The sequence below is a fragment of the Mytilus californianus genome, unplaced genomic scaffold, assembly GCF_021869535.1.
Source record: "Mytilus californianus isolate M0D057914Y unplaced genomic scaffold, xbMytCali1.0.p SCAF_2, whole genome shotgun sequence".
Classification (NCBI taxonomy): Eukaryota; Metazoa; Mollusca; class Bivalvia; order Mytilida; family Mytilidae; genus Mytilus; species Mytilus californianus.
The window spans coordinates 99349361-99361784 of NW_026262668.1; the positions used below are offsets into that span (position 1 = coordinate 99349361).

General features: G+C 32.5%; 1 protein-coding gene and 1 long non-coding RNA gene across 2 annotated transcripts in view; one reads left to right on the forward strand and one right to left on the reverse strand.

Moving 5' to 3' along the window:
- Positions 1-296, reverse strand: part of LOC127730537 (zonadhesin-like) — a 30071-nt gene extending 29775 nt beyond the window's left edge. The window contains exon 1 of the mRNA XM_052238974.1: positions 148-296. Within this exon, the coding sequence (XP_052094934.1) occupies positions 148-212 (65 nt within the window). The 5' untranslated portion in view covers positions 213-296. The remainder of the gene's footprint in view (positions 1-147) is intronic.
- LOC127730563 (uncharacterized) overlaps positions 1-12424 on the forward strand; it is a 345980-nt gene that overhangs the window by 122598 nt on the left and 210958 nt on the right. The window lies entirely within an intron of this gene.

The window sequence follows — 12424 nt, forward strand, 5'->3', positions numbered from 1 at the left end:
AAATATAAATTCTTATAAAATCTTAAAGACTTTGCATAATACTATTATATATTCAACTCAAAATTATTCTTTACTTTTTAAAATATCGTATCAAACTCGATAAGGTGTAGAACCTATGAGTATGTGTGCGTGCACAAATAAACTTACCCTTCAGTAAAATTTACAAATACAGCTATTAAAGATGCTACAAGAACAACCGTTACCTGTCCCATTTTGTTGGTAACCAAGAGACTTAAATTTCAAAATCATAATGGTCAAGTATTTATACATGAAAATGACCCTCGCATGTCACATGTGGTATCAGAAAATTTACAAAACTTAATCATTATGTCAAATACAGGTCAAATGAAACTGGCAAAATGCAAATCATCGTCATTTATATATATTGTATTACTTCATATGAAACCTAGCATTTCGATTGTTCTTTGTCGAGATGTTTCATTTTGCATTCTATATTGAACATATCACATTTTTATATATTTTGTAATGATTTGACTATCATCTGTCATAATAATTCGAGCTAATCTGTACTACCATCAGTTAGAGCTCTTAGATGTCAAATTAGGGAGCAACCATTTGAATTTTAAGGTAGCTTGGAACAAATTTTGAAATATCAAAACAGAGGAAACTATCAGATAAAAAAGTCTGAATTTAAATACCTTCAAAACCTCTGCATGGGTTTGAAGTAGCATTCATTGTATTCATTTATGTGTATTGGTAACGAATTATAAATAAATTTACTTTTCGTCTTTATTTTTGCAATTGCATTGTCGGTTTTAGTCTTAGTTATCTCCGTCTTTTTTTTTTTAATGTATATTTACCTGTTTATTCAGTTAGAGACAAATCAAACACACAGTTCTTCGCAATGTTTTGATTCTGTCGGTCTCTAACGTTGATTTTTAACTACCGTTAACCCAATTTAGAGTCAACATATCGATCGAAAGATTGAGTTTCTTTAGAAAGGTTTGTAATGATAAATATCAAAGATAATATTTTATAAAAGTTGAGTTTTAAATTTGTGGCTCTTCCAAGCCCCATTAATTAACTCATCATAGATACCCGGATTAGAATTGTGTACGCCAGACGGGCGATTCGTCTACAAAAGTAGTATTGGAGAAAGTTAAAAAGACCAAATTAAGTACGAAGTTGAAGAGTAACCCTATTTTTTTTAAATCAAATGGTTGCTCCCAAATGATGTATATCGACATACTATCCGTTTTTTACCGTACAGCTCAACCTGTGTTTAGTTAAACTTCTTGGTGTTAATAACAAAATTACCATCTGCGTTTGAAAGTTTGGTGTTCATTACGCCCCTCGTTCGTATTTTGCTGAAATGTATATAGGAGTTCGAGATTATATTGATTTTTTTATAAATTGCTACACTGAAAATACTTCACTTCAAATGTTGATTCATATCATATAATACTTGAATATGTTTTTCTGTTTTGCTCGTGACTTTATTTTTATACTAATTATAAAAAACAATCAATAATGTTGTCGTAGATATAAGTTTTGCATTAAGTTACTCAAAATGAAATGAAATCACCAAATCAAGTCAAAATCAAGTTCGACTGTTTTAAGGGAAAGTCTAATTAAGACAACAGTCGTTTACCGATCTTCAAATCTCATCAATTGATTTAGAAGACAATTCAAATTAATTAACAAACAATTAACAGAGGGAATCGCATGAACTCCAACAGGAGCAAGACCTACTATGCAGTGATTTCCTCCTTATTTACAAAGTATTAGCATGTGGCTAATTTTCTACTGCAAGCATTTCTATTTTACTGACTGCTGCTTTGATATTTAAAGCTTGTTTTTTTCGTTTCCAAAGATGTTTTACTGAAATTTTTCCAACAGAATATTTTTATACGCCTTTTGACGAACTACATATATCTGAACGGCAGTTTTGTTGAAAGTCAATCAACTTCTGTTTTAAGTAATACTTGGCCATTTAGTTTGTGGTAACTTATTTGTCATTTCAGATCAGTAGTATACGTGAATGACATGATTTATAACTGAACTGTCTCGACTTCTTCGTTGATTAATTTAGAAATTATTAAGAAACTAATTTTTCAACTCCATCAGGAAAAGTTTATCTTGACTTAGGTGGATTTGGTAATTACTGGCCATATAGCTCCTCAAATGGGAGGTTTAACTAGCTATAAAACCAGGTTTAACCCATCGTTTTCATCGGAAAATGTCTGTACTAAGTCAGGCATATGGCAGTTGCGTTGGTTGATAGCGTTTGAATTTGACAGTTTTTATGGACTTCCCCTTTTTGTATTTGCCCTGGAGTTCAGTATTTTTGTTATATACATTTTTATTCAAGTATTTATATATTCTTGGCTTTAATGTTTTGGGATTTTTACGTTGCTGGTGAAGGTAGATCCAGAAAACAGTTTCGGACGCACCACATTATTAATAAAATATATTTCATCTAATGAATTGAAAATCTAAATATTTTCCAGGAAAGTTAGAATTGGCTAAATTTAACGTTAATGATGACCGCAGTAAGTTACACACTCGGTAGAAATGTTCAGCCAGATCCAGATTCAATATTTTATTAAAGTCTCACCACCTGTATAACATAAAACATTCAAATACACATATAAAACATAGCGTATAACATAAAACATTCAAATACATATATATAACATAGCGTATAACATAAAACATTCAAATACACATATAAAACATAGCGTATAACATAAAACATTCAAATACATATATATAACATAGCGTATAACATAAAACATTCAAATACATATATATAACATAGCGTATATTAAAACTAACAGTAAAATATCATTAGCTTAAATACTAAAACATATACAAGCGCCATTCTATTAAGAATTATGAGAGCCAATAGAGATAAAATGCGTAAAGGTCAAATTATTTTCACTGAGAAGCGTTGGTGTTCTTTGTGTTTTGTGCAACATAGTTGCTATCACAGATATACTGGTCAAATAAGACAAGACAACTTTATTCTTAAAATTCAATGTATTTACATTGGAATAAAGAATGAATGTATAAAACATTACATACGTGTTTTTTACCTCTTAAATTCGTCAGTATTATAATGTTACAATTGAGTTATATACTAGATTATTTAATTTACGGATAGGCAATTGTTAACCTGAAAGTCAGGCAAGCATCTTGAGACATACACATTTGTTGAATTGGCTGACCTATAACATGTGAATGTGTCTCAACTCACAAACGAAATGTCTTTGCGGTCTTAGATCTTTAGATACCAGAAAAATCGCCTGATCTGTAAATTTACCGATTGCGTCATTTGTGACATTTCGACAGAATGAGGATTTGCACGACTTTGATGCATGCATAGCACGATACTCTTGTCTTCTCGACGTACATAGCACGATACTCTTGTCTTCTCGACGTACATAGCACGATACTCTTGTCTTCTCGACGTACATAGCACGATACTCTTGTCTTCTCGACGTACATAGCACGATACTCTTGTCTTCTCGACGTACATAGTCTCGCTGTTTGGAGTTCAGGCGATTTCCTGGGCTGTTTCATCTTGATCTGTATATTAAAAATGGATTAACGAGTTTTGAACATCGGTATTGTATAGTTGCCTCTCACTTTATATAAATTTATACATTTGTTTTAATTAAAGTCTTTCTTTTTTCCAAAAGGAAACCCCTTACTGTATTTCTTCTGATTATTATCATTATTATTATTATTCCACCTAACTTTGACAAAATTTCTCTCAGTAACCGTAAGACATGTCGCTTTCAGGATCACACTTTGTATTGGTATCACAAATACCTAGCTATATGGAACTCACCCTGTGAATCGTAAATTTTGTCTGTCCGGAATTATCTGCCCAAAACCAAAAAAACCTTGTTAGTGGATGAACACCGTAGCCATAATGGGTAGACAAAAACCGAAAGCTGACATTAGTTTAAGAACTCACCTTGGTACTTCGTTACATTTGGACAAAAAAGAGTAAGAGACTTCTTGGTAGGGATATGGAAATTAGTTGGAGAGCATGAAAAGGGTTTACCACAACTCTATCACGACCAATGGAGTCACATGACACAAAAATCAAGTAAAACTTAAATGGACACAAGCAGTCATTCTCAAAATTTATGTTAATCATAATATTGAATGTAAATGCAAACTAGTTTTTTCTTGTTGAGTATGTCGCCAAACTTGAGTTTGCATAGACGTTGTAAAGTATTATGAATGCAAACTCAAAGAATAAAATTTTTGGTCAAATGTAAATATAACGAAGCACCTCATTAATCTAAACACTAGACGGGAAAATTCAGCCAAAAGTGCTTTGGCTATGCAAACGTCAAATAACGTAAAACATTCTTCTTTGCAAACTGTAGAGAATTTACGTGTACCGATGGGTTTATGAAGTTAGGGATTTCTAGATAATATTTAAGACAAGATATTATCACCAGTTTTTATATATAGCTGTATCTTGTATTACATAATGAAAGTGAGTGTGTCGCTAGCAGAGTAAGAACTACTCAGGAGCAACTGAAGAGTCAAGATAAAAATAAGGAGATGTGGTATGATTCCCAATGAGACAACTATCCCCAGAGACCAAAAGACGAGCTTGTTAACAACTATAGTGCCCCATGCGGCCTTCAATAATGAGCAACATCCAGCCGTAAAGTAAGCTATAAACTGCTCCAGCTGGAAAAAAATGCGAAACAATTCAAAAGAGTAAACCAAAGTCCGAAGTAACCCCATTTTTGTTTTATTTTGTGTTTTTTTTTGTAGTTTCTTTTCTGTTTTTTTCTTCTTTTTATGTCTGTTGCTCAGTTTTCATTTTCTGTGAAGTTTTTTGTGCACTTGTTTTTGTCTTTTCGCTATTTTTGCGTTTGTTCGTGCTGTTGTCTGGTTTTTATTGACTTACGATGTTTAATTGACATTTTGGTATCTTCTCCCCCTTTTTAAAAGTCTTTTCTTTTATAAATTCACTCTACTTGCCAAAGTAGACAGCACTAATCATACATTTTTATATCTTTATGACATACTATCTTCTGATCAGTCTGTAATAACTTAATCTAAGACAAATGAAGTGACTGCGTTTCCTTTTGTTGACGACAGTTCTTTCGTTTATCATTACATTCCATGGCTACATCTAAGACTCCGTTCACACTTGGACATTTAGATCGATTTAAACTAGATCGGTTCACTTTAGATATATTTAAGCATAATGTGAACGCTCTGAATCGATCTTGAATCGGTCTAAACTAAAACACCAAAAGCGGGAGTTTAGTTTGAATCGATCTAAAGTGAACCGGTCTAACTTTATATGTGAACGCAGAGATCGATCTAAACTAGTACGATTGAATCGGAAATAAGTTGTGCGCATGTATGGCGGAAAAATTACACGTGCAATTTATTACAAAATGGATGACCAACATAAAAGGGCTGAAAATCAACGAAAACTATACGAACAGTGTAAGCGTACTTTGGCGTGTATTTATTCCGACATACCTATAATCACTGGGGAATATTATACATATGTATGATATTATGACCAACAATCGATTCATAACATGTATGATTAAATAAAAAGAGTAATATACATATGTATATAACAATCTGAGTTTTTTCAGTGTTTACAATTTCCCGGGTAATTAGGTCAGATCGATTGCATTTTTACTCGTAGTGTGAACGCAGTGGTTTATATATTGGTTCAGATTAGACCGATAGATACCGTTAGGATTAAAGATAATGTGAACGCTAACTGTTTTTTTTTTTTTTAGATCGATTCAAAAAATATTAGTGTGAACAGGGTCTTATACAGTTAATATTTTTCAGTAGTTTGCCTTGCACAAGTTTGTAGTTGTGTCTAAAATTTTAATGAACGATTTTTTAAAATGAACCGCTATCTGAAATTGATGAAAAGATATGCTAATTAAAAGTATATTTTGGTTCAAATGAACCGTGATTCAACGATATGCCTAAGTAGTTATTTCATAATAATAAAAAAAGCACAATTTGAAATTTTGAATATTCTGCACTGATTTATGTCATACGGTGAGGCGCTTATCCATTATTGAGGTACACACCTTTAAATGATTCTATTGGTTCATTTGCTGTCGCATTGACAATTTCGTTTATTCATATTAAATCAATCCAAATTTTTGTTCAATCGTGCATCTGTTGCTGAACTGACATTGATGAATAACACCTTATATTTTCTAATACCATAACTAAATGATGAATTATTATATTGGTTGAACTAGACAAAAGGATCTATATATGTGTGGTTATTTTTGTCCTACTGTATGAAAACACAGTCGTGTGTAGGAGTCCCTGATTTCCGTGCGCTGGTCAACTCTTTGGACTTGAAATAGCTTATTGACTTGATCGTTGATCGGTATCTGCATGTGTTCATTTTCTGAAGGTTTCCACTAAAATTCAAAGTAAGCAAACATTTCACCTTCTTTTGAACATCCGGTCTAGATGCAGAGACCTAGGAGATTTTCAGCTCTGAGTTATATATTATAACAAATTGACAAAATATTGAGAACCTGTTGATCAATGAACAACCGGAGCGCTAACAAAGGCCACGAAAGAACAGAAATGTTTGCAGTAAAAGGTATCGTAAAAGAACTTGCTTGTGACAAAAAGGTTTTTGTTTATGTCTTTGACAAACAAGAAACTATATTTAAATGACGACAAACCTTCATTTTGAGGTGAATGTGATAACCTACCGTTTATAGCATAGAAAACTTTAGCCGTAGATTTATACCGGCTCTAATTGTTTCAATAGACTTTTATTATTTATAGCAGACAAATTATCTGGTACACTTCTGTGTTCGTTACATGAAATTACTTAGACACAATTGGGTTTGGGGAAATTATGTCGGTCCTTTGCCAGTCCTGTGATATTTTTTAAACCGGACAACAGGATTGTTGTAAAAGAAATTCACTATCACTAGAATACAATTCGCGATAATCATACATACTATGACTGTAGTAACTTAATCTCCATTTATGAGCATGAAAGCTAAAGACATTTTGCAATGATTAAACACCAACAAGCCTATTGTGGTTGTGCATTAGATAGCGCATCAGGATTGTGATATGCAAGCTCCATGACGTTGTTTTATTTGCACATACATAAGCGGCAGATTATCGCGTCCTACATGTATTTCAAACATTTTACAGATTCCATTAAGGCGTCCCACGCCATAGGAAAAAGAAATGTCATCTTTGAATTTACTTAAGAATCATTCTTTCATGACATGCTGAATGCAAGTTTTAACATGGATAGGCTTTGTATTTGTCAATATCTTTACATCGAGCTTTAGTGAGCGGGTCTTAAATTGTTGACGGATATAATGACTAACAATGTAAATGTATAAATGAGCATAAAGACCCATTGGGAGCCTTCGGCTGTACTTTGCTCTTTGGTCGGGTTGTTGTCTCTTTGACACATTCCCCATTTCCATTCTCAATGTTATAGAGCATGGAATGAATTAGAAAATTACCGTATTTCGATTCTGATATTACAATTAGAACTTTTATACTTATATGCATATATAATTAAAGATGACTAAAGTAGAGATTATGTCACAAAATAAAAAATTTAAAAAAATCTCTAGAAGTTGTAGTGTATAGGAAAACCCGAAAGACATAGACCAGCGTGCATATAAATATGACCATACTACTGGAAAACGGACTGTACCAAAAGGCTCTATTTTGGTGACCCTTTTGTGTAATTTCTTCTTACACGATGTTTTTCATTTCTTTAAACAGAGTACCTTGTATAGTTATGCTGCCAACAATACACTGTCTTTCGGCAGTCTTTGTTATGACACTCTAGTGTCTACTTCACAAGCGGAGTCTCAAGTGGTGATTGAGTGGTTCAAAGAAAATAAGAAGCATGTAAATCCTAAAAAAATTCAAGTCCTTGCTGAAGAAATAAACATTTGCAATAATTCCGTCAATCCAAATTGATGTAAAAGCTTACCAACTTCAATTTGATGCAAATATAAGTTACTTGTGTGGAAAGGTGTCACAGCAGCTAAATGATTTCAAGAGAATTATATCCTTTTTTGAACAGATTTAACAAATACACAATTGACCATACCGCCATTTTGATTAAATTTGAAAGTGCCCGTTGGATTGCCATTTTTGTACAGAAACAAAAATACAAGAGAGAGCGTTAAGATTTCGTCTAGTGAATCTTAGAGTGTTATATTTCCACTTTTGATAAAAATCGAGATAAATAGAATAATGACATTTTTGTTTTTGATACTGACTTTATCAGTAAGAATATCAAGCGAGCCCTCTAGGGTGAGCTGATATTCGAGATCAAAAAATAAAACACCATTATTCTTTTTATCGGCAATTTGTCTTAACTGTATGATTTTTTGATTGAGAATATGAAGTAAAATGAAATAGTTAGTAAAACTACTTTAACGCGTACAAAATGTTGGGATAGTTGTTCGGTTGTATGAATGAAGTCGCGTGCATTTCATTGATACATTGCGCAGATGGACTTCAGCACGAAGATCAAAGGGAAAATGTACAAATTTCCGATAAAGCTATAATTTGAGATCCATGTACAATGGTCCATCTCCCTTTACAACTATAATACGATATTTCTACACTCTACGAGTTTTTGTTAGAACTACACTGTTCTATCTCCACACTTCCATTGGATTATAATGGCTTATTCATCTAGTTAGTTCAGGGAAAATATGTTTATAGTGTTGTATCTCCTCTATTTCCCATGTATTTTAGCTGTTAGATAATTGTTATCAAAATTATCTTATTAGTACTATGATTAAAGGTTTGCATGGTTTGAAGTCAATCTATGAGCAATTTTAGCAAATCCAGCATTACAGAATTGGGAATATTACAAAGTTAAAAAATCCATGGTCCATCTCCAATGGAAATATAGGGATAAATTTTTAAAACTACATTGTTTATAGTGAAATGTTCTATCTCCAAAAAGGGGGATGCTTTATTTGTCTACGTTGCTTTATTGAAAAAACAATCGAGCAAAGAGTTACTCTTCACGTAAGTTAATTCGATTCATATATAACTTTTTTATGTCTCAGTCAAATATTTGTGATATTGAGCTTTTAAACTTTTATCAATTTAAAATTTTACCACTAGTACCAAAGGTAAAATACATCATTATAAGATTCACACGACGATTTGTCTACGTTGATTAATATATATTATAGTATAATATCATCTGAAACTATTCATGAGAACGCAAAGGTTCAAACCCTACAAGTCAGACGCATCAGGACAATGCCACTTGAGACCTACAACATTTTGAATAATAACATGGCTCCTTTATGTTTACAAGATTTACTACATATTAAACATTCAAAATATTCTTTAAAACACAGTAACATCCTTGAAATACAACAGGTTCGAAATACCACATATGGTAAGCAATCTTTTCGTTTCTCCGTTCTATTGAATGTTTAACTAGACCAATTTAGAACTTAAAACAGCTTCACACATTTTAAAAGTCTTGTTCAGTCGATAAGAATAGAACAAGAAGATGTGGTGTGATTGCAATTGAGACAAATTTTCACCACAGACCTAATGATGTAGAAGTTAGCAATTGTATGGCATAGTACATCCTTCAACAATGAGCAAAACCATATCGCATAGCAAAGTGTGTGTATGCTAGATTTGTGCTGTTTTATAATTATTTATAAGTATGCTGGCTTGAATCAAAATTAAGTTTTACTTACTTATTTATGTTTTTCTGAGATTTTTTACGAAAACTCCTGAGAAAAGCGAATATTGTAAAGAAATTCGCCGTAATATTATTGGAGGTTCTTCACCGCCACGGTATATAGATCCAAATTGACCTTTCTTCCTTTCAGGAGCATAATGTGAGGTTTGTGATACCGATAAACTCCCGAAGGAAAAATGTGGTTACGAATTTTATTTTCATTGTCTTATACAAGCCATCTTACTTTTCAGATATACAAAGCAGGAAGTCATCTGCTCTTCTTTCTCAGTTGTTATGTTTTGTAAAAGATCCCAAAAACCGGAAACAAGTTTTCCACCATTTTGTTGAAGGTTTGACCATAGTGATAAACTGCAGCTCCATATCGACCATTAAAAAGTTACCCTTTATGAAACCTTCGGCAGCCTTTTCCTTTGTTTTTCCCTTATGAGGTAAACACTTTCCTCCTATTTTTTGTTAAAACTGTATTATGTAGGTTCAAAAGCTCAACGCGAGTAAATGTTGTATTATTTGCATCTAAGCTGATTCTCGATTGACTAATACACTCTGTTCATCTGAGTGTCGCGTAAATACAAGCGGATTCCAGTTTATGTTAATATTGCCGACATTGAATAGAGCTTGTTTGATTTGTATTACTATTCAGGTAACAAAACACAGAAGTCTATCTGTTCGCCGAACGATGATCAATTTGTATAAAGTTAAGGATTTCTAACGATGAATAATATTCCTTAGCCACCAATTTACATTAGGCAACCAATACTGATTAAGATTATTTGCTGTCCAAAATCTCTATTGTTGCTTGCATCTTTTATTAAGAATCTTTTCTTTTATGACTTATATAGATATAAGAAGATGTGGTATGAGTGCCAATGAGACAAATCTCCATCCAAGTCAAAATTTATAAAAGTAAACCATTATAGGTCAGAGTACGGTCTTCAACACGGAGCCTTGGCTCACACCGAACAGCAAGCTATACAGGGCCCCAAAAATTACTAGTGTAAAACCATTCAAACGGGAAAACCAACGGTCTAATCTATATAAAAAACGAGAAACACATGTGAACCACATCAACAAACGACAACTACTGAACATCAGATTCCTGACTTAGGACAGGTGCAAACAATTGCAGCGGGTTTAAACGTTTTAATGGTACCAAACCTTCACCCTTATCTGTAACAATAGTGTAACATCACAACATAGAAAGACACACTATAAAATATCAATTGAAATGGCTTAACTCAATTTTACAGCTTAAAACTATTATTTCGCCATTTACATCGAGTACTGATATTGATAAAAGGTCGATATGTTTTATCCGAAATATAGATATCATAGATCAGTGTAATTTTTAGTTCCCATCATATTTTTCATATTTATTTGCCTGTTTCGATATATATTTTATTACTGTATTATTTTTCATAATGACATGACAACTTTGTACGAACTTCAAGGATCGTTACTTTTATCTGGACGTTCTATATAAGATACCCGTAATTTGAAATCATTTTACATTTGCAATGTGTTAAATAGACACAGAACATGCCAACTCTTTTGGGCCACACCTGATATAACCCACAAGTTCTGATAGCGATTTTACTTTTCTATAAACTTTACATGTTAGTTCCAGAGTTCGCTCATATACCTTTGATTAATATATTCTCGACTATGTCAGATGGAGTTTTAATTTTTGGTTCGTTTCTATATATATGTTTATTTTGGTTTTCTTGTGTTGAAAGTTAATTGACATTTGCCAAAGTCTCATGTCTTTTCTATTATTTGACAAAGTATCATAATGCTAGAACTTTACCGGTTGATTTTATATCAGTAATCCCTTTTAAATGAAGCCTGGGAATGGTTCCTAAACTAGTGCCTCAACTGATTATGGCTTTGATTGCTTAAGGTGGCTCGGGTGTCTTCCTCCATCTTGGATTTTGAAGTAGCAGATTATAATTGGTCTAGATCTATAATGAAATGTGCAAATTTTGAGATTAGTATGTAATTTATGTGTAAGACTTTTAATGTTTATATAGAAAATTATATGTTTTATCATACTTATGGCTGTATTTTCTAAAAGACACAATATTTTTGTTTGATTAATTTTTTTTTTCAAATTTGCCAAATAAGGGGAGATAACTCAGATAGTAGGGGAGATAACTCAGATAAAAGTAATTTTATAATAGAAAGTGTTGTGAATTTACCTATTTCAATATGTAGCAAGAAAACAAGTCCGGTGACCCCATTTTTTCTTTTTCTTATCTGAAAGCATGTTATAAGAGCTACCTTCTCACATTTTATCTTAAAATTTTCTGGAGTAGTTTTCTTTTTATCACACAAAATTGGATTTCCATGCATAATCTATACAAAATCTGACAATTTTGCACAACCTGCAGCGTGAAAAAAAAGTCCGGGGACCCATACTTTTTATTGTATTTAAAAAAAAAAGCATGATAAAAACTTCATTTTTACAAATTATTAAAAAATTCTATGGTTTTTAATTAAGACCCCCCAGCCACCTTAAGTGACCTTTTTCCGAAAAGCGAGTTCTTATAATGCGTTTTAGTAAAACTGACTGACACAATTATACTTTAAATTAGTCAATCTATCTATATATTAAACTTTACGAGATATCATCATTTTAAACCTCGCGCCGCTTTAATATCGAGATCAGATTGTACACGACACTCTGCACACGGC